Source organism: Carassius auratus, chromosome 5 (assembly GCF_003368295.1).
Source record: "Carassius auratus strain Wakin chromosome 5, ASM336829v1, whole genome shotgun sequence".
NCBI lineage: Eukaryota > Metazoa > Chordata > Actinopteri > Cypriniformes > Cyprinidae > Carassius > Carassius auratus.
Genome location: NC_039247.1, coordinates 548177 through 571557, shown reverse-complemented (window position 1 = coordinate 571557; position 23381 = coordinate 548177). Strand labels below are relative to the sequence as shown.

The window sequence follows — 23381 nt, the reverse complement described above, 5'->3', positions numbered from 1 at the left end:
TACGAACTCCCGAACTGACTGAAATGATTCGCGAACCCGCTCCGAACTCCCGAACTGACTCAAATGATTCGCGATCTCCAAACTGACTCAGATGATTCGCGAACCCGCTACGAACTCCCGAACTGACTGAAATGATTCGCGAACCCGCTCCGAACTCCCGAACTGGTTCAAATGATTCACGCTCCAGACTCTGAACTAGGAAGAATTAGGAAGCATTGTGAAGGGCGCTCTGAAAAGCAGCAGCGCAGGCAAAAGATTAAAACCTCTATTAAAACAGATGTCCAAATGAGCTTACCGAGTACTGAGTACAGGTGCGTACCGGCCCACTTAAAGCACTGTTATAATCTGGAATAAAAAGTTTGGGGGTTTTTTGTCACAGAATTTGCATCAGTTGGTCATTTTTTTGCACTGCTGAAAATAAATATATAAATTGAACAAAGTGGCCAATTTTTTTAGTTTTGCATGTTACTGTAATACTCTGTGTTTGTGTGTGCAACGGGTCAAAGGTGCTGTGCGAAAACTCTGGAAAGTTTTCCATGAAAATGCTGTCTGTGTCATGTTGCAAGAAAAATCAGTAAAGTCACACAGTCTAGGATATTCTGTTGCAATATTATCTATATTTATACATTTATATATCATCCAGTTGCACGTGCAAATGGGTTTTCATCATCTGCACCTTAGTTTTTTTTTTTTTTCTTTTTTTTTTTTTTTTTTACATATTTTTTGTTTAAAATCTATATTTGCAGAAACACTTGATCAACTTGAACTGTCATACCAAAGAAGGTGAAATTACTAATTAAGATTTGAAAATCTGAAATATCCAGAAGCTGTGCTTCATTTGGACTTTGTCCTGCATTTTTACTGTAACTGTAATTTCCATCAAGCCACCAACTGTAAGTCGAGTTTTGTTGATGATACACAAAAGCACCTCATGGCAAAATACACCACAGATTAACTCGTGGCAAAACAGTGACCCTCCTCAAGCATGCTGGCCCTGATTTATATCAAGTCATATACAAACTTGACAGAATGCCGTTTTTTAATTTTTTTATGGTTTTTGCAGGTTTCCTTCGATCCTCAGGGATGCATTAATATTCAAGACACATTTTTGGTTGTAAAATCGTGATTATATTTTCTTTTGTGAAAAATGTTTTCCAAATGATGACTTTCTTTTTATTGCTTTTATAACAATTTGATGATTATTATTTTTTCATGTTATGCAATTTATTTATTATATGCTTTTTATTAATACTATAATTTATTTTATTTACATTTTGTATTTTATTAATGTTATTGCTATTTTTATTTATAGTTCGTATTACTTTTATCAACTGATATTTGACTATTTTGTGATTTTTGTGGTCAGATTACATGTTTAAAATTACAAATATGCACTGATTTTCTAGTTTTGACTTTAATTTGATCATTTTTATAACTTATTTATACTATTAATTTATATTTACATTATTTTTATTTAAAATTATTATTTATTTCAATTTCTTTTATTCATTTTATATTTTATATGTATAATATTTATACTACAGTATAGTATTTATAATATTATTTGTATTACTTTTATTGACGGCTATTTGAACATTTGGCAAATGTATTTATTTCTTTTTTTCTTTTTTGTGATCAGATTATTCACTTGTTGATTAGCAAAAGTGTCATTAGTAAAATCTGTGAATTTATAGTAAATATTGTGTTAAATAAGTGTTTATTTTAATGCACATTTGTATTTGTCTGTAATTAAAGTGGATATTTATATGTATATATCAGCCAATCTGCTCTGTATACTAAGTCCTATATGCATTATAGAAGTAATATATATTGCAAGTAAAACAAGATTGCATTTGCAAATTCAAAGGTCTGTTTTATTTGATGCTTATGTACAGAACATGATATGTGGTTTGAAAATGAAGAACATGAACGAGTGATGATCTTTCTAGAATGATAAACATTAACCCATGTTGCTTTGAGTGCACAAACAGACCACTTTTTTTCAGGAAGCACCCGATGCACAGCAGGTTTTTCTGGGAGTGGCCTGAAGGTTTCTGCCCCTCATGAACATCAATAAAAGGAGGAAGCATCGCAGCTCTGAGCTCAGCGGACGCTTCATCACACCAGCCACTGGATGCCTTTCCAAGCAGAAGAAAGCAGATCTGAGGCTTGTAGCTGAGGGTAAACCTCTGAGAAGCGGATGAAGAAACAGATCTTACTACGTTTCACATACAGAGGACTAGTCAGCAAAGGAAAAAAGAGCAAAAGAAGAAAATGGCCAATTTTATATTACGAAAAGCCGAGCCCAAGGACGTGTCTGACATACTGCGACTCATAAAGGTATGAAATACTTGCAGTTTTCTTCATATTATCTTTTTTATATTATAATTTATTATATTGTTTTATATTCATTGTTATTTATAATTTATTTCATTTATACTAATTTTTATTTATTTATAATATGTATATTATGACTATTTTTGCTATTATTATTTTTAATATTTAATAAAGCTATGTAATTCAGTTGTAAACCAGATTGATGCTATTAAAGGCAGTTTAAAATCAGTGTAGCACAAATAATTTTCCAAAGTTATAAATAAAGACTACTGAAGTATGCTGTTCAAGAAAACATGCTTTCAGTTTTTTTTTCATGTTTAATGTGTTGCGTAAGTTGTAGTTTCCTTTATTTTAAATGTTGTTTTATTTTTATATTTATATTCAAATGTTTATATTTATTTGTTGAAATTATGACATTTACTAGAAATTTATTAGTAAAATTAGTTTCCACAACAATGTGATTTATTTATTCGTTTTTTCTGTTCTTTTTTCTTTTGACCTTAAATGTTGTGATGATGAAATCTGGAGAGTTAATCCTAATTTTATGATGTTCAAACCTGAATATGCATGTTTCGTGTTAGGAACTGGCAAAATTTGAAGAAATGGAAGATCAAGTTATTCTCACTGAGAAAGGTAAGTACATTTAGAGGTAAATGCAATGATGTTTTCAGAGTTTGTAGCTTGTGTTTTGACTCCTCTAGCTGCTCTTTGGCTCGTGTAGATCTGCTGGAGGACGGGTTTGGAGATCATCCGTTCTATCACTGTATCGTTGCAGAAGTGCCCAAACAGGACCAGAGCGTTGATGGTAAGTCAAATCAAAAAAAAATTGATTTTAGGAAAAATATAAGTATACACACTGCCAAAAATGATTTTCTTCCTCTGTATTTATCCTGTTTCTTCTTAAATCAAGACACAGATATACTTGACTTAAGAAGCAAAATTGTTTAAGATAATAGATATTAAGTCTTGTTTTCTGAAAAATGTCTCAAAAAGACTTTAATCTGTGTTCCTAACCCTACTATATTTAAATTCTTAGTATTTTTGTGTTATTTTCAAGTACAGATATAAAAAAAGTCATAAATCGAAATGTTTGCTTGAGAAGCAAAATGACAAGAAAGAAAGAAATTAAGAAAAATGCATCATTAACATTAAATAAAAATATATTTTATATATGAAAATATTAAAAAAGTAAGAAAAGATTATGGATGCATGATAAATCGGCCACCATATCGGTATCGGCCAATAAATGTTAATATTTTTCTATTATCGGTATCAGTCCGATAAGAAAATTTGGCCGATATCTTAAAGCTGATAAATAATGGATTATATCCTTCAGAAACTCTGACCTGAGACAACTTGATCACATTATTTATGCATTATATTATGTATTTGTAAGAATTATGGTGAAATTTGGTATTGGGAGAGTAAAACTATCTTTAAAATATACACCGTTCAAACCAGGCTGTTCAAGCCAGTGTTTGGGATGTGGCTTTTAATGATGAGACCTTTTTTGTAACCAGGCTCTCAAAAAGTATATAAAAACTTGAATAAAGATTTATCAGCCAACATATCAGTTATCGGCTTTCAAAAAAAAAAAAAGAAAAAAAAAAATTATCGGTTATCGGTATAGGACAATATGTTCTTATCAGTGCATCCCTAGAAAATATTTTTGCATTGTGGTATAATCATTCAAATCAACAGAATAAATATGAAAAAAAGAGTGAAATGATGAATCCAGCCAAACTGTGACTCCTGGAATGACGTGACTGTGGTGTATGCGAGGGTTGTGGTGCCGATAATCCCATCTGAAATCAATTTAAACAAATTTAAGCAAATTGCAGACCAACAGCATTTGTCTTCATGGAAACTCTGAGTTATCTTTGATTTAGAAATGCTTTCCTCTTGCTGGAAACAATGATTGAACTGTGTTTCCAGGTCATATGATCATTGGCTTTGCCATGTATTATTTCACCTATGACCCCTGGATTGGGAAACTGCTCTACTTGGAGGACTTCTACGTCATGAAAGAGTTTCGGGGTATGAATGTGACCTTATACATTTAAGATGTCAGATATTATGAGACACCGTCATGTAACGCACTTTTCTTTCTATTAAAATCAGGTTTTGGAATTGGGTCTGAAATCCTGAAGAAACTGAGTCAGGTAAGTTTAAACTTCCTTTATATATAACACCAAAATGATCAATAACATTTATTTCTATGGCCAGCGAGGAAACTGTTCACGTAGTTACCCTTGTGAAAACGAAAGTGTGCTTAATGGTATTGAATGTGCAGTTGTAGTATACAATCATATAAGTGTATTTTTAAAAACTAAAAATAATGTAATATGTAAAAAAAAAAAAAATTATATCAATGGAATTTAATCATACATAAATGTACTTAAAAATACTCATTCATGACTTTGTTTCTTAACACACTTAAGTACACTTTTAAGAAGTGCACTTTGTAATGATATTTTACTTAAAAGTGCATTATAAATCATGTCCATGTGTTGACTAACATACTACAGCACATATAAAGTACTGGATTATCATTTTAACTGCAGTGTTTTATTAAATATTGAATTGAAAGTTAATATATTTTAAATGTACAAAATATTAACACCATCATTAATACATGAAATTACAAATATCCTTAAAACATCACATTAAAGAATATTTTAGTTAACCATAAACATAAAGATGTACTGCTTGTTTATTATTAGTATACTGAAGTCTACTTATTTTTCACAAGGGTACCAAAGCTCAAAGTATACAATACTAGTTAATAATTAGTCCCAGGTTAATAATCTAACATTACAGCACCTCTAATGTTCTTCCCGGCTGTATTTCTTGTACTCAGAGTCAGTTTTCTCCAATCATTTGCTGGTTTTCTGCAGACGGCGGTCAGGACTCGGTGCAGCAGCATGCACTTCATCGTGGCGGAGTGGAACAAGTCCTCCATTGAGTTTTACAAACGGCGTGGAGCGTCTGATCTCTCGCTGGAGGAAGGATGGAGGCTCTTTAAGATCGACAAGCAGAACCTGCTCAAGATGACCGATGAGGAGTGAACCGGGAGATCGTTGCAGTCTGTGATTCAACCTCTGGTGTTCACTAAAGTGGACAGATCTTCAAGTCATTTTGAAGCATTTAGGGTGTAATGTTACATCCCAAACCTTTAATTCTTACCCATAAATCATTGAGTTTTTTTTTATTGCAATGTCTGACAAGAGTTTATCACTTCTACCTTTAGATGTGTAATTTTCTCGACATCATTTTGAAAAATAATTTTCTTGTTTTGAAGTAAAAAGATACATAAAATATGTATTTTCTTTTGTGATTTAATCATTCATGAATCAGGATGTAATGTAATGAATCATATGTACTGATGTGGCATGTTTACTTCTTCTGTATACTTCAATCTTAAATTCGTTCTTAATAAAACTTTTAAAATAGAACATATTTTTTACACTTTATTCCCTCATCTTCCTCATTTTATACTTGGCAACAAACGATTCTATTAAGGTGAGACAAGCGTTGGTGGGTAAAGCAAAAATGACTTCTTGAAATGAAGTTTTTTTTTAATTATTGCTGAAGAGCATTGAACTTCTACTGCGTCCTATTCTTCATTTTTCAGGTTTGTTTAAACTGCGGTACAGACATGAATTTACATTTCCTTCAGCTTGAGGCTTATTCATTTCCCTTTTGATGTGAAAGCCCAGCCCAGATGTGAAAAAGTAACTCAGAAGTAGTGTAATGCATTACTTACCATAAAAACACAATTAGTTCCTTTTTTCTAGAGAGTAATGAAATAGTCTAACACAGTTCTTTTTAACTTTCCCCAGACACTAAACTTCAGGCACCTTATCTATATTAAATATCTATCTATATTAAACGCGTAGTATGGAATTTTTGGCCACCAGGGGTCACTCAATCAAAATAATAACATAAGACGTACTTTGATGACGTCGGGAAAGAGCGTAAGGCTCATGGGAGTTGTTGTTCATTGGAACACGCGCCATTTGTCGCTCCCTATCATTCCTCACTCATTCTAACTTAGTATTTTGACAATCATGTCTTTTCGAACGGAGAGATATAGACGGTTTCAACGGCAACAACATAAACAAACGTTACTGCGCATGAGCGCTTTTGTGGACCTAACTTAACTTCCGGTAGACTCCAAATAGAATCAATAACAACAGCCAAGTCCCTCTAGAGTAGATATTTTTTGATAACAAACAAAATGTTTGCTGCGTGGATCAGGCGGACTTAATGAAAATGCAAATTCATTATTTGCCAACAGGAGATGTTTTAAAGCACAGACATAAAGCGCGAGAAATAGAGGTTTCCCCAGTAACAGCTGTAAACAAAGCAGAGCTGGTACGCTCACACGCTGCTATCAGGCATATAACATGCAAGTCTTCCTTCAGAAATACAGCGATATAAAAACACCTGTGCCTCGTTTTGATATTTAAACATAAATGTAAGGAATTATTATTATTAAACGTGCGGTACGCAACGTTACTCAATGAAGTATTTTTGAAAAAAGATCAGTTTTAAAATTGTGGCGAGTCTCAAAAAATAAATAAATGTATGGGAAACAAATCCTGCAGCACATCCACCTGAGCACAACTTCAGTCTACTCATCACCTTGCCTTTAACTGCATTTGTAGAATGCACCGCAGCCAGACTGATATACACGACCGTGCGCCCGATGAAACCGTCTATATGAATTATGAGACCCCTATCAAATCAATATTCCATCTAGCTAGTAGTAATATATGTTAAAAAACATGGCCGCCTTTCGTTAATAATTATAATTACGTTATACTATGATATCGAACAAGTTAGAGAACTGCATTTGAAGCTACTTTATTCAGCTAGATATAGAACAAATGTAGATTTACATGAGAGCTAGTGCGTCTGCGTTTTACACAAGACATCATCGTTTCACAAAATATACGGATATATACAGTTAGCTGAATGGATGCATACCTGTTTATCAGAATGCAAGCGAGTTCGACATCTCTCTGTAGTTTCAGCTTGTCACGAAGCTCTCTCTATCTTGTAATGCAACTCCAATATTTACCCGTGTCTTGTTGCTTCTCTTGTCCCAAAACCATCTCGGGTCATTTATTTCACCCGTGCGTTTGCGCTTCACAGAACGTGCAGGCAAAGCATAATCATGATCCATAAGTAAGTTATTGATTGAGGTTTAAATACGAATATAAATATAAAATCATCTCGGTTACGTATGTAACCTTGGTTCCCTGAATAGGGAACGAGATGCTGCGGTGACGTCACCACATATGGGAACACCTCCGGTGTGACGAATGTCTGAAGCCCAATACCATCCCGCCAATCCTATTGGCCAAATGGCGCATAGCACCACTCTACGCATGCGCACGCATGATATACCTGGGTGCAGCGCGCCATTTCGCTCAGATTTCATGACTGAAGATGAAGAAGTTATCAAGGTACGGAACGGCCAGAACCGCAGCATCTCGTTCCCTATTCAGGGAACCAAGGTTACATACGTAACCGAGATGTTCCCTATCATAGGTCACTTCGATGCTGCGGTGACGTCACCACATATGGGAACGATATACCAAAACGCCTGACGTACCTGATAACTGAGATCCGAGGAAGCATCTGCTCAAGCGGAGAGAACCCGGGAGCCAGGGGCCATCCTCACATCCAGACTGTAGGACTTGATAAAGGTGCTCGGTGAGGACCATCCTGCCGCAGCACAGATATCATCCATAGAAGAACCACTGAGAAAAGCTTGAGAAGAAGCTACAGCTCGAGTGGAATGAGCCTTAATCCCTAAGGGCGAAGCGAGTCCGCGCGCCTCATAGGCCAAAGAAATTGCCTCCACCAGCCAATGGGACATGCGCTGCTTTGTAACCGCATGGCCCTTGCTTTTATGTCCAAAGCAGACAAACAGCTGGTCAGATTCACGCCAAGGGGCTGTACGATCCACATAAGTCTTTAAAGCTCTCACAGGGCAAAGACTTAGATCTCCTGACCCAGCCTCAGCAGGTGAAAAAGCTTCCAGAACCACTTGCTGAAAGCGAAAGGGGTTAGATGCGACTTTAGGAACATAGTTAGGCCTGGGCCGCAGCAGCACCTTCACAGGGCCCGGTGCAAATTCCATGCACGAGGGTGAAACAGAAAGAGCCTGTAAATCCCCAACTCTCTTGAGGGAGGATAAAGCTATGAGAAGAAGTGTCTTCAGTGTCAGGAATTTATCCGATACGGTTTCCAAGGGCTCAAACGGATGCCCTGATAAACCTAACAACACAATGGATAAATCCCATGAAGGAACTCGCACAGGGCGGAAAGGCCTCAGCCGTCGCGCACCCTGTATGAAACGAGAAACTAATGGATGACGCCCCACAGAGGCACCGCCTATGTATTCGTGGTAAGCTGAAATGGCTGCCACGTAAACCTTTAAAGTGGCTGGTGTAACGCCATCCGAAAAACGCTCCTGGAGGAACTCCAGCACTGAAGCCACTGGGCAGTAAACTGGATCCACATTATGATTGCCACACCAGGCTGTAAACAGTCTCCACTTGAAAGCATATAAGCGTCTCGTAGAAGCTGCTCTAGAATTCAATATAGTCTCAGTGGTTTCAACAGAAAGACCGGGACATACTAATGCACTCCGCTCAGTGGCCACGCCCACAGTTTCCACAGATCTGGCCTCGGGTGCCAAATCAGCCCCTGTGCTTGTGATAATAAATCCTGTCTGAGGGGAATCTCCCACGGAGAGCCCGCTAGCAGACTGATCAGATCCGCAAACCACGGCTGCGTGTGCCATCGCGGGGCCACCAGCAGCAGCTGTTCCACTCTGTCCCGCCGTATTCTGCATAATACCGCTGGGATCAAACGAATCGGAGGAAAAGCATACAGACTGGTCCTGGGCCAGCTGTGAGCTAACGCATCCACGCCCAGGGGCGATGGGGAGCGTAGGGAGAACCATAGCGGGCAATGCGTAGTCATGCTCGACGCGAATAAATCCACTTTCGCTTTGCCGAACATCCGCCATAAAAGATCCACCGTCTGGGGGTGTAATCGCCATTCTCCCTGTTCCAGAGCCTGTCTGGATAGCAAGTCCGCTCCGAAATTCAATCGTCCGGGGACATGAATGGCCCGGATCGATAGAAACTTGTTCCGAGACCACAGAAGAACACGCCTCGCCAGCCTGCACAGGGGGCGGGAGTGCAATCCTCCTTGATGGTTCAGATAAGACACAACCGCTGTGTTGTCTGATCTGAGCAGCACATGACGGCCGATCAGCAGATCCGTGAAATACTGGAGAGCCAGAAAAACTGCCAGTAATTCCAGTCTGTTTATGTGCCAGCCGCGCTGAGCCGCTGTCCATACTCCGTGGGCTGGTCGCCCTCGACACACAGCTCCCCAACCAGTCAAAGACGCGTCCGTCGTGACAGTCTCTCGGAAAGCATACATTCCCAGTCGAACTCCTGACAGGAGAAATTCGGTTGACATCCAAATTTTTAGCGACATCACGCACCGCCGTGTCACCGAAATCGTGCGATGCGGGAGACAACGGGGTGAAATATTCCGCCTTTTTGTCCACCACTGAAAGGGGCGCATTTGAAGCAATCCCAGACGAATCACGGGGGATGCTGCTGCCATTAGACCCAAGAGCCTGAGGCACAATCTCACGGTCACCGTGCGACCCGCTTTGAAGTGCTGCACGCATGACGCAATCGACTGAGCGCGCGGGAGAGAAAGCTTCGCTGTCATCGCGCGAGAGTCCAGATCTATTCCCAGAAAAGTTATCCGTTGAGAGGGAGTTAAAACACTCTTCTTGAAATTTGTTCGTAAGCCCAGGCTGTTCAAATGATTCAGCACAAGATCTCGGTGAGAGTGTGCTTGAGTCCGCGATTGCGCTAGCACCAGCCAATCGTCCAAATAATTCAACACACGAACGCCCTGGAGCCGCAACGGGGCCAGAGCTGCGTCCATGCATTTTGAGAAAGTACGGGGCGCTAAAGCCAAGCCAAAGGGAAGAACGCGGTACTGATACGCTTTGCCCTCTAAAGCGAATCTGAGGAACTTCCTGTGTCTCTTGACGATCTGAATATGGAAATACGCATCCTTCAGATCGATCGTAACAAACCAATCGTTTGGTTGGATCTGAGACAGAATAGATTTCACCGTCAACATCTTGAATTTGCTCGGTCTGAGTGCAAGATTCAGACGGCGTAAATCCAGAATGGGCCGTAATCCGCCGTCTTTTTTCGGTACCCACGAAATAACGGCTGTAAAAACCTGTCTCCATCTGAGAGGGGTGTATTTCTTCTATAGCCCCTTTGCTCAGCAGAGCTGACATTTCCTGTCGCAGCACCGCCATTTCCGTAGACTTCACCGTAGTGGAGAGAATTCCGCGGAAAGGAGGCGGGCCTTTCCGAAACTGAATGGTGTATCCGTGACAAACCGTGCGTAACACCCATTGAGAAATGCCGGGCAAGCGTTCCCACGCGGCCCGAAACAATATCAGCGGTTTCAAAGCTTCCGCTCCCTGCAACGCTGTCATACGCGTTAAAACGACCGGACACGAAAAGCCCGTGGTGTTCGTGCACCGGGGAAGCGTATGCGCCAGAATCGTTGCGTTCCGTTGAGTATAATCCTGAAACGTGTCCACGGCAGGAATTAGGCCAACAGATGGAACATCGGGCTCTGCCGCTAGCGAAAAAGCGGCGGCTGCGCGAGCCGTCATAAACGGGCCGTTTGTGTATGGTCCTTGAGTCGGCCCTCGCACTCCGAAAGCAGGATTGCGCAGAGTGTCTGAGGGAGCGTCTGTCATTACAGCTCGATCCAATGTTGCTCGAGGCGCTGTTAGCGGCGAGACAATCAATGTTTGAGCATGGGGACTGCAATGAGAGTGTAGGATGCGCGAAAGCGGTCCGACAGCGCTCTCTAGCGGAGGGCACAGTCCCTGGCAAGCAGCAAAAAGATCAGGAGCTGCTATTCGGTACCCGAGAACGAGAGGCTTTAGCCGTCGAGGTCAGGTTCAAACGTTTACGTTGACGCTGGTGCGCCGGAGGAAAAACCCTAGGGCCCCAATCCTTACGAGGAGGCGCCATAGGTGTGGGTTCCTCTCGAGAGGCTGCTCGCTGGCGGTGAGAGGAGGTTGAGCGAGAACGCGCGGGCGCTTGCCGGCGTTCAACCTCCCTGGGTCTGCGGGGAATCAGCTGGCGGAAAGCGGCTGATTGCTGTTTCGCTGCCCTGAACTTCTCCACTACTGACGTGACAGCCTCACCGAACAATCCATCCCTGGAGACAGGGGCATCCATAAGGAAAGATTTATCCTTCTCCTTAATATCGGTGAGATTAAGCCAGAGGTGGCGCTCAACCGAAATCAAACCGGCCATAGTACGGCCCACTGCACGAGCGGTATGTTTGGTAGCACGTAGCGCCAAATCCGTCGCTCTGCGAAGTTCTTTCACCGCCTCCGGTGTGATGCCCTCACCTTCATCCAATTCCTTCAATAACTCCGCTTGGTAGGCCTGAAGGACCGCCATAGAGTGGAGTGAAGCAGCCGCTTGACCAGCCGCCATGTAGGATTTACCCACCAAACTAGACGTGACTCGACACGCCTTCGAAGGAAGAAGGGGGCGAGACTTCCATGCCGCGGCCGAATTAGGCGCAAGGTGTTCGGCGAGAGTCTCTTCCACCGGGGGCATCATAGTGTAGCCATGGTTCGCCATATCAGAAACGGTGGCGAAATCCGCGGCCGCAGCATTAGTGATCCGCGCCGAAAACGGCTGTTTCCAAGACCTCGAAACCTCCTGGTGGAGATCCGGGAAAAAAGGTAAAGGCCTCCTGGGCTGTGCAGGTGTCCGACTAGTTAGAAAACGGTCGTCCAGCTTAGAAGAAGGTTGGGCCTCGGCCGCGTCAACCTCCCAGTCCAGCCCCAATTTACCCACCGCACGAGAAACCACATCCAACAGCTCACTGTAGGAGGGGGAAACACGCCTCTCCTGTCCGCTAGGAGGAAGAGGGCTAGTGTCGGTCGCGAAGTCCTCAGACCCCGAGGCCGCGGTGGATAAAACATCGTCGTCATAACGTCCACAACCGAAGGAAATGGCGGCGCATGCCTCCGGTGTGGGAAGCAAATCCTCATTAGAGAAGACGACAGGCTCAGTATAAGCTTTATTCTGCAGCAGGGTAGGGGAGAGCGAGCGATGTGGAGAATATTCCAGCGCTGCGCTGTCCACGAAGTCCATGTCGCACGTGTCACCCCAGGCCCTCGCCTCGTGCGGTGCCTCGGCAGTCGCAGAGGTGACCTGACGGGGGTTAGACTCGAGGGCGACATTAGAGAATACTTCCACCCTAGAGCGCAGTACTCTGAGCCGCAGGCCATCACAATGGGGACAGGAAGAAAGGCCGCTAAGCGCTGCCTGTGCGTGATGTAAACCAAGACATACTACGCACCTGTCATGAGAGTCCCCCGCCGTGATGTACCTGGTACATGGCTCCTTGCATTTGCGAAAACTCATCGCGTCCGCGAAGAGGAGTTAACACTGCTCGAAGAGATCGCTGGAGAACGCGAGATGATAGGGCACAGATGATTCGCTATTCCTGAAGGAATGAAAATCTGAGCGAAATGGCGCGCTGCACCCAGGTATATCATGCGTGCGCATGCGTAGAGTGGTGCTATGCGCCATTTGGCCAATAGGATTGGCGGGATGGTATTGGGCTTCAGACATTCGTCACACCGGAGGTGTTCCCATATGTGGTGACGTCACCGCAGCATCGAAGTGACCTATGATAGGGAAATAATAGTCTCAATCAAGGCTACTACTTTTTCTTCTTCGTCTCGTCTTTGTTTCTGTCCACCTTTGTATTTGGCGGTTCCGCAGGAAGTTAGATAAACTAGAGGGGTCAAAGTTTATATGACGTCATAGACGGGCGACAAAACGGAAATAAAGAAACGTGCCGTGTCTTCGAATTAAACTATAATTTTCTCCGGATTTGAAAGTTCGTGGAAACTGTCGGGATGATGTAAGTACACAACTAAAAAATATATATAACATAGATATAGTGATTTCTGCTATTTTTAAAGCAGAAAAATTACATATTGCGCCTTTAAATATAATTTAAAGGCTCCCCCCCCCCTCTCCAGTTCAGCATCCCTTTTACACCAAACTTTTTTACTGAGGGGTTTGTTCATCATATAATATTTTTACCCTAATCATGGTGAAATTTGTTTGTTTTCTGGCTGTTGACAGTATTTTCTGATACATGCAGTGATAAAAAGAAAAATCCCTTCTGTAAAACCTTTAACTGTAATATGCTGACCAAATGAAACGAGAAGATTTTTGTTCAGGAAATGTATGTAAAGTGTTGTGATTAATCAACTGGTGATGTCTTGCGTAAGTTACTAGGCGATGCACACAGATTAAAGCAGAGCTACATTCGTGATACCTATAACCCAGAGTTTGCACAAACTAAAATGAAACTTATCTGGGCTAGCCAGCTAAACCGGTTTTATGCTAGGCCCCAGAAGTCAGCATTGAACAAAACTCCTGCGTATTGAGCGGTAAGTGGATTTGAATGTAAACATCTCTGATTAAGCATTGCATTCAAGAAATCAAAAGACATGTCTGTGATTGGTTACAATGCTCAACACTGCAAAAACACTCTGTAAATAGAAACCTGACCCTGTGCGCCAGTGTTCATACTATTCATCCTAAACAGTATGTGAGATTCCAATAAGTGTGTCCCAAAGCAGAGTATGCCAGAAGTCCCCATTTGGTTTGTTATTTCAGGTACATTTTTAAAGTGTGGATCCGTGCACACTCTAACGGCTATAACGCCCACAATGCATTGCGCTTCAGCAAAGGATTTGGCTCAGAACTACAGAAAGTTTGTCCCAAAGCTTGCCTACTCTTCTACTACACACTCAAAGTGTGTACTTTTTCTTTACCTAGAGAGAACATAGTTTAAGGGCATAGTATAATTGCATAGTAAGATTGATGGGATTGGTTAAATGATTGTAAAGAATCATATCAACTTGTAGACAATAGGCATCTTATGATGACCCTTTTAAAGTTGTCCTGCAAGCATTGCTCAGTCCAGCTGTGTTACAGTCAGTTGTTTGTTAATGTGTGAAGTGGGAGTGCAATGCTCTCTGAAAGATTCCTGAGACATTACCAGGTTCAGAGCCAAACTGAATGAGAATTGCATGCTTATTTGTAAAGGCCTGTCCATTATTGCATGTGCTGCTCCTGCGATTTTTCTGTTTAACTAAAAACTGTAATTAAACTCAGAGATGATTTATCTTAGACACTCATCAATGTGTGATCAGGTTCCTCTTTCTTGAATGTTTCAGTTGTGCATTTGTCAAAACTAAAGGAAATAAAGCTGTGAGAATATCAATGACTTCCTGCCCAGTGACTTCCGAGACATATGCACGCCTTTAGTTGTTTATTAAAACTTCTTTAATAGGTCTATATCTTATTTTCCAGATATAAGAATAAAGCATAAGTGCTTTTGTTGGGTAGAGGGTGCTGGAAATGACTAAGTATCCATTTCCCCTCAGAGGAAATCTCCTATAAGTCATTGCATTTGAAATGTCTATAATCGCACAAAGAGCAATGATGCATGATATTTGCCTTTGCAAATCAATATCTGATAATGTCATCAATTTACATAAAGCTGTGTTTATTAATAGCCGCTGATCCAAAAAAAAATCTGATTCATATTTCTAAGGAAACCAAGCAACAGCTTCTCCAAATCATCAGCAGCTTTGTTTAAATGCAAGTGAGAAATATTGGAATATTATTTTAATATATTAATTTCACCCATCAGTGCATTAGCCTTTGACAATTTCCCCTTGTTTTATTCCTGTGAATGAACCGACAGCGTTCGATCTCATATTCTGTGGTTGTTTTTGCCGATGATTTAAACACATGTTAGTTTGCACACTACTCTAAGTATGTGCAGTAATATTTTTTTTTGTGTATTCATTTATATGTTAGAAAATCTAGCTTAAAATCACATGCAACTAAAATGAAGATGGGTGTAAAAAGTGTGTTGTTGGTTATCTAGAGATTATAAAGCAGAACAACCATTTGTCATCAACCATAATAAGAAACACATGAAAATATAATAACTAACAGATTGCAGGCCTGTTTTCACACAGATGATTGCACAGTACAGGCTTTTGTGCAAACTGTGAAATATGTTGTTCCTGTCTTGGCTTGAGGTTATGACACCCTATGAGCTGTAACACAGCGTAGACTGTCCCTATTCAAATGTATTATGGTGGTATATTAATAGTTGTGTCCCAAATGACTTCAGCCATCTAGTGTATGAACTATACAAGGTTATAATGTCATCCAACATCAGGGTCTGACAGATTTTATTTAACTGTATCATTCGGACATTTAAAGTGCCCTTTTTTAGTGCAAACACACTCATAACCTAGAATACTTATACTAAAAAAAATAATAATAACAAACCTTGTATGTGACAATGCTATTGTATTTTGATATGGTCCAATAAGTCTAAAACCACACTAAAACCTAGGATTGAACTTAAATTGAATCCAATTAGTTTTTTTTTTTTTTTATTAGAGGTTAAAACATTAAATTAAGAAATAAAGGAATATTTATTGTGATCCACAACATGGTCATCAGATTTTCATGTCTGTTTTTCCATTTAACTTTTAGTTCAAATTGTTGTGCTCAATGCCAAACTATGTTAGAATTAAAAAGATGTATCTTTAAAAGGAATTAACTTAGAAATAATTAACCTGTCTACTGAAAATACAATAATATATACTATAATTGATTTTTAATAAATTGTATTAGAAATGAAAATATAAATATATAATTAATATTGGTTGTGTATATATGTCATAATAAATATTGTCACATTCTTTACTTGGATAATAAAAAAATTATATTAACTATAAATTCATATATATATATATATATATATATATATATATATATATATATATATATATATATATATATATATATATATATATATATATATATATATATATATATATATATAAAATTCATTATTATATAATTTATTCATTTAATTATTTTACTTTATTTGACTTTTTTTTATTTATATTACAATTTATTAATTAACACAATAAATTACAATATTTTGTCAGAAGTTACATTTTTCACTCAAATTGTTGTGTTAACAGTGAAATTAAAATGCATACTCATATTTTGACTTTATACTAAATTATACATATATCTAACACACAGTATACTTGATTATAATATTTTGTTTGCAGTGGTTTGTGTTTTCTCAAGTGCAAAAACAAGAGTCAAATAAAACAAGATGTAAATCTGAAATATAAAATGACTGAACCAGTGTCTCGTATTTCCTTGGTTGAATTAGCAGCTTTGACACAATATCTGACAGCTCTCTCTTCTTCTTTGATCAGGACTGCGTTTCTCAAAAGCATCGTGAGATAAGTTGATCGTAGAGACCATTATTTAAGTGGTAATGGATCTACAGTGAGACTGAGTTTACGATGATTTTGGGTCGCACTGGTCACGTGACTCAGGTTTAGCCTGCTTGCTGACGTCAGCGCTCCGTCTATAAATACCGCTGGAACGCGATGTTCTCTCAAAAGCGCTTCCAGCGACTCTAGACTTCATATGTTTCCTCAACTTCAGGGTGAGAAACGCGGACTTTCTGCTGAGGGTAGTCCCCTTAGAACCGAATGAAGAAACAAATCTTACTGCTTTTCACATACCGAGGACTAGTAAGAAAAGGGAAGAAGAGTAAAAGAAGAAAATGGCCAATTTTATATTACGGAAAGCCGAGCCCAAGGACGTGTCAGACATACTGCGACTCATAAAGGTACAAACACGACCACGGCGCATGCGTCAATTATTTTATTAATATTTTTTTTCTATATATTATTAATGTTTGTTGAAATTTTTTAACGTGTTGATGTTTGCGAAATAATTTAAGATGTTTAATTAATTTTAGGAACTTGCTAAGTTTGAGGAAATGGAGGAGCAGGTCGTCCTGACCGAGAAAGGTAGGCCTACAGACCGTTATTCGGCCTTTTGATCTCCTTGTATAATATATGAAGGTCACGTTTTATAAATATTTGATGGTAATTTGTTTCTTTTTTAGAGCTGCTCGAGGACGGTTTCGGAGATCATCCGTTTTATCACTGCGTCGTCGCTGAAGTACCGGGAGATAAACAGTCCATTGAAGGCAAGTCAAAAACATAAATTATAATCTGTTAACCTGTTTATATCATGGATACAATATTGTTACAGTTGAGCTTCGATTTATGATGGAATTGTTACAGTGTATCTTTCTGCGTCACGCGTTCGATGTGACGTCATGGCCGCTGAATCAGAGTGCAGACATGCTTTTCCTCTTCAGTTTCTCTTCTCTTTAACTGTTTAACTTTTTTATGGTTTCCACATTAGGTTACACAGTAGTTGGCTTTGCTATGTACTATTTCACCTATGACCCTTGGATTGGGAAGCTGCTTTATCTGGAGGACTTCTATGTGATGAAGGAGTTCAGAGGTATGAAGATTTTCTTTACTTTTTTTGTGCAATATTTATGATTACAATTGTAATATTATTTTTATAGATCATACTGCTTCTACTTTTTATTTTATTAATAATATATTGTATACTTTAATAACTAATTATATACTGACTAATTTAGTATTGTTATTATTTTTAATAATAATAATAATAATAATAATAATAATTTATATTTATTAATAGTAATAACAATCTTTTCTTTTCTTTATCCTTTCAGGTTATGGGATTGGATCTGAAATCCTGAAGAGGCTGAGTGAGGTACTTATAATTCATTACAACAACAAAAAATCATGCCCTATATATATATATATATATATATATATATATATATATATATACACATACACAGATGCAGTTCCATTAGCAAAATGTTTGAGAGAGCGTTGCTATTGTGATTATTGAATGGCAATAGATGGTGCCTCAATGCACAATTTATAAATGACACTGTTTTGTTATGGTTGCACTTGAATTGGTTACAAAATAGATGGATCATGAAACATACAGATAAATGTATCCAGAATGTATGTAAAATGTTACCAGAAAGACAGCGGGAGAAAAGTCTAGAAAAGAGACCGAGCAACCGTTACAGTCGTCGTTTATCCCTTCCTTTACCGTGTGACTTCAAAAGCAAATCTAAGACATTCAAACTGACCAATCAGCAGATTACAGCTTTCCCCACCGTGCAAAAGATGACAATCAGCAGAGCCCTACATGAAATATTAGCTGAGAAGATGTAAAGTATGGATTGTTTTTGTCTCTGTCTGTAGACGGCCGTGAAGGCTCGATGCAGCGGCATGCACTTCATCGTGGCCGAGTGGAACACGTCATCCATCGAGTTCTACAAGCGGCGCGGAGCGGCTGATCTCTCGCACGAGGAGGGATGGCGTCTGTACGAGATTGACAAGCGCAACCTAATCAAGATGACATCCAAGTAGACGCCGGTGCAGGAGGAGACGCTCAGAGGAGGATCATGAGCACAACTATTGTTGTCCGCTTTTTTGATTACACATGCAATGTCTTGTTCAATAAATAAAGCTTCTTCTTTGAGGAAAGAGACTGTCGGATCAGTATGTAAACTCTTGCTGTCTTCTATAAAAGAAACTCTTTTAGGTTTCGGTTTATTAACCTCAGGGTTCCCACACTTCCAAATACACACATGAATTGTGGTTGCATTTTGATTTTATGCTTCCTTCTATTCAACATGCAAAAAAAATACATACTTCTCACCAGTAAGACCGTGATATCATAATTTCAGGAAGTGTTTGAATCGTGTGATTTGGAAATGAGCAGATTTCTAAATCTAGACTAAACTAGTTCAGAGGTTGCTGCAGTTGCAGTTTTGTTTTTGTGCTTTCATCGGAAGAGGAAGTTCAGACTGACACGCAGCGCTGACATCAACATGCAAACCCCAAAATGTGAGCCTGGAGCACAAAAGCAGTCTGAAGTCTGGGGTATATTTGTGGCAATAGACAAAAATACATTTTATTGGTCAAAATTATAGATTTTTCTTTTATGCCAAAAATCATTAGGATATTAAGTAAAGATCATGTTCCTTGAAGATGTTAGTTAATTTCCTACTGTAAATATATCAAAACTTAATTTTTGATTAGTAATATGCATTGCTAAGAACTACATTATATATAACTTATTTTAATTTTTTTGCACCCTCAGATTCCAGATTTTCACATAATTGTATCTCGGCCAAATATTGTCCGATCCTAACAAACCATCCATCAATAAACCTTTCAGATTATTAATAAATCACAATTTCAAGGGGTCACAAATAAAGATAACATTTTCTTCTAACTTTTTTGTAGAATTATTTTGTTTCAGTCATAAATCACACCACCATCAAATAGTATATAACATTTATTATGTTTCACCAGTGAATTTTTAATACAATCTCAGAACTTCACAGTCGGACCACTAACTCCTTTCTGATGATTGACAGATGAAAGAGGAAGTGGCTAGTGCAAAAGTAGGTCATGAAGATGAGCGAAGGATGGAGATCCTGCACCATGTCCTCACTGTCAGAGAAACAACCCGAGAGGTGATGATGAACCTGCAGACAAACACCAGGACTTCTGACAAAATAAACATGTCTGAAAGTCATTGTGGCATTTTACATAAAATATATTTGAGACTATATGTTTGGAATATATTTAATATATAATTTGAAATAGTTTTTTATTTAATAGTCTAATAAAGATTTAGTGTAAAACTAACCAAAGCAAAGACAAAAATTAGAAAAAAGGGGTTGTGTTTGTTATGCATGCATAAATCATTTCATTTTACTCTCTCATTAGACACATTTCTTTCTATTTGAATTGCACTGTTTTTCAGCAGTGATTAATTAATTTCTGAATGGCAAAATTTTAAACTTAGCATTTATTTTAAATAAAGATTTCAACAAAACAACTTAAGCATATAATGTGTTTGTTATTGGATGATGTTGCTAGTTGATGTGATTCTTGACACCCGTGTGAACTTGAGGAGAACTGACTTCATCCACGAAAAAAATAAATACAATTCTGACAAATGCAAAAATGCATTTTAGTGTACAACATTTACCGGAAAAGGTATTTGGGCAATTGTATAGCAATCTAACAGGTTTTAGTGAAAAAAGGAAATCTTAGTGCTGGATGCTGGATAAAAAAATCTGTGACCGGGAATGTTAACTCTTTCCCTTTAAATTGACCCTACTGGTTTTTTTTTTAAGTAGTAACACTCAAAATGAATGACTTCAGTCACTGAAAAACACTGTATAAGAGAATGTCCTCTTTGGTGCAGACCTGAGTCTGGTTCATTGTGGGCTTTCAAAAAAAGAACAACATATGGGCAACAATATATTATCTATTATAATAACAGAAAATCCTCAAGAGATAGCCACTTCAAATCTATATTGGGTACAATCAAAACAGACAAATGGCTGATACTTGACAAAGTGTTGATGCAGCTTCTCTTTGTCTGGTTAGCAATGTGTTTCATCTGCTGTTTTTAACATGATAACATCTCACAACCCTAATTGCATATTAATTGCATGTCAATTGCATATTAAACTTGAACTAATACAATGAATACATAAAGTACAAAAATGACAAAAGCTCAACAACCTAAAATTAAAATGACATTTTTAATAGTTCCAAATATTAATACTGTAATAGTTTGGACATAATACTAAAATAACGCTGTGCTCGTTTGTTAAATATTGTCTTGATGCAGTATGTTTTCAGCTAATCACATGAATGTTTCTCCTGCTTTTCTCCCTCATCTTTAAAGATTAAAGGTGTGATGCCTGTTACTTTAGTCTCACCAAAATGGGATTGCAATAATATCGACTGTTTTCAAACACTGCTTCTGCATGCAATTGTTCAGATTCACACCATGTACAAGGCAGAGCTTGACATATTTCATTCGCTTCTTGGTTTTATTTTGAAGGCTGTGTTCTGCTTTCAGATGTGGGTCAGTGTGTCCTGCCTCCTCATGTCAAATAAAGTGCTGCAGGACAGAGAGACTGACTGGCAGCGTGTCAAACGCTTTATCAGCTGCTGTGAAGTGTTGTCTGCAGCGCTCTGACACGCTCTCTGGCATTATGATATTGCATGAGATCATTTTTCCACTTTGTGTTGTTGCTGGACACTCTCTTCTTTCAGACACACATATATATATATAATACAGAGAGAGAGAAAGAGAGAGAGAGACAGAAAGAGAGAGAGGGAGGGGGAGACAGAGAGATGCATAACAGAAATGTTCTTTTTAGGGATTCCGAAATGTGAAGTGCAGATTTTAAAAAATTCAATTTGGTTCTAAAAGATACCAGGTTTAAAACAAATTAAATTAGTTGTACTTCTAGGAATTACTATGAAATATAAATATTAGATAAACTTAAATAAAAAAAATGTAGCTGAAATTAGAATAAATTAATAAAATTTAAATAAAAAATAAATAATTATAAAAAATAACAATTTTTTATTAAAAACTTTAAATACAGAAATATAAAACTAATTTAAAAATGATTAAATACTATAATAGTATATAAATAATAAATAAGAAAAAAGTGTTTCTATTTTTCTATTCGTAAAAATTTTTTTCTGAAATATAAATATTAGATCAACTTAAATTTGAGATGAAATAATATTAGAGATGTTTTAAAATGACCCAAACTAAAACTGGAATAAGAATGAATAACAGCTAAATATAAATATTCAAATAAAGTAATAAAAAAATAAACAAAAATTACTGACTAAAGAAATTCAGTCAGTGAATTCTGACTCAGACTATACATTGCATATAATGGTGAATCGGATTGTTTTTTGTAAAAAAAAATTATAACAAAAAATGTTCCTGAAATAAAACATGACAATTTTGAAAACAAATATACATAAATGCATGATTTTGCACTTAAGCTTTTGAACCCCGAGTTAAACTCTTGCTTGTAAACAGACTGAAATGACAGACAATTGTGCTGTTACATTGTCACTGTTACTACAGGACTATCACAATTTGTTGCATCTTGACATTATTTTCAGGACAAATAAACATCTTTTCTCTCACTCCTGTAATGCATCTGGATATTTAACTTTAGATTTTTTCTAATTTTTTAATTCAACTTTTGAGTTTAACTCGTAAAAATGGTAAGAAATATTTAGGCTGATAAATCAGTAAATAAACAATTCAAAGTATTATATGATGTTACGCATCTTGACATTATTTTCATTAAATAATTAAATAATTATTTTCATTAAAATAAAGCACATTTTCACACCAAATTCTCGTTTACTTTTACTTTTGATTTTTTTAAATGTCATTATTCTCAATGGTTTTCTGATTATTTTAAACTTATTTTCATTTAATTGCCAAAACTAAATATATATATATATATATATATATATATATATATATATATATATATATAATTTTGGCAATTAAATGAAAATAAGTTTAGACTTTAGTACTAAAATCAATAACACTGAAAAATACAGCTAGATAGAATTTAAAAAAATAAATAAAACTAAATCAAATGACAAACACAATATTTCTAAAATGAAACTTAAAAACTGAAAATATAAAAATAAAAGCCAGTTCAACATACACTATAATACTTAATTAATACTGTTTAATAAAATTGTATAATGTCATAAATTGCATTTTTTCTAATCATGTACGTTTTACATTGGAGCATATTTATTGTATGATTTTTCATAATATAGTATGAGATCTGCATCAGTTATTATCATACATTATGGTGATTCTCATCAAATCAAATTATCACTTTTTTTTTTTTTTTTTTTTTTTTTTTTGCTTGTCTTGATGTAAAATGCATTGTTTTGTCTCTCAGTTGCTGTTAGGGTTCAGAAGTGACTGTGATCATCTACACTCGGAGTTGTGCCGGGGTTGTCTTCATCAGAGGAGGATCTGGACGCCAGGCTGAGATCAGGCTGAGATCAATCCCAGAATCCC

At 37.7% G+C, this 23381-nt stretch overlaps 2 protein-coding genes across 2 annotated transcripts; both read left to right on the top strand.

Annotated features, from left to right (window-relative positions):
- Nucleotides 1-2101: 2101 nt before the first annotated feature.
- Nucleotides 2102-5515, top strand: LOC113069948 (diamine acetyltransferase 1-like). Its single transcript, XM_026243106.1, has 6 exons — nt 2102-2340; nt 2919-2970; nt 3059-3142; nt 4273-4374; nt 4459-4499; nt 5235-5515. The coding sequence occupies exons 1-6, from the start codon at nt 2275-2277 to the stop codon at nt 5403-5405; spliced, it is 516 nt and encodes a 171-aa protein (XP_026098891.1). The 5' UTR covers nt 2102-2274; the 3' UTR covers nt 5406-5515.
- Nucleotides 5516-16963: 11448 nt separating this feature from the next.
- On the top strand, nt 16964-18973 carry LOC113069962 (diamine acetyltransferase 1-like). Its single transcript, XM_026243112.1, has 6 exons — nt 16964-17208; nt 17341-17392; nt 17491-17574; nt 17796-17897; nt 18139-18179; nt 18689-18973. The coding sequence occupies exons 1-6, from the start codon at nt 17143-17145 to the stop codon at nt 18854-18856; spliced, it is 513 nt and encodes a 170-aa protein (XP_026098897.1). The 5' UTR covers nt 16964-17142; the 3' UTR covers nt 18857-18973.
- Nucleotides 18974-23381: the final 4408 nt, after the last annotated feature.

Bases quoted from the DNA above. Each gene is read 5' to 3' on its own strand.
- LOC113069948 (XM_026243106.1), top strand. From the start codon at position 2,275: ATGGCCAATTTTATATTACGAAAAGCCGAGCCCAAGGACGTGTCTGAC. The intron at 2,971-3,058 runs GTAAGTACATTT...TGGCTCGTGTAG, and splicing joins AGTTATTCTCACTGAGAAAG to ATCTGCTGGAGGACGGGTTT. The intron at 4,500-5,234 runs GTAAGTTTAAAC...GGTTTTCTGCAG, and splicing joins TCCTGAAGAAACTGAGTCAG to ACGGCGGTCAGGACTCGGTG.
- LOC113069962 (XM_026243112.1), top strand. From the start codon at position 17,143: ATGGCCAATTTTATATTACGGAAAGCCGAGCCCAAGGACGTGTCAGAC. The intron at 17,393-17,490 runs GTAGGCCTACAG...TTTCTTTTTTAG, and splicing joins GGTCGTCCTGACCGAGAAAG to AGCTGCTCGAGGACGGTTTC. The intron at 17,575-17,795 runs GCAAGTCAAAAA...TTTCCACATTAG, and splicing joins AGATAAACAGTCCATTGAAG to GTTACACAGTAGTTGGCTTT.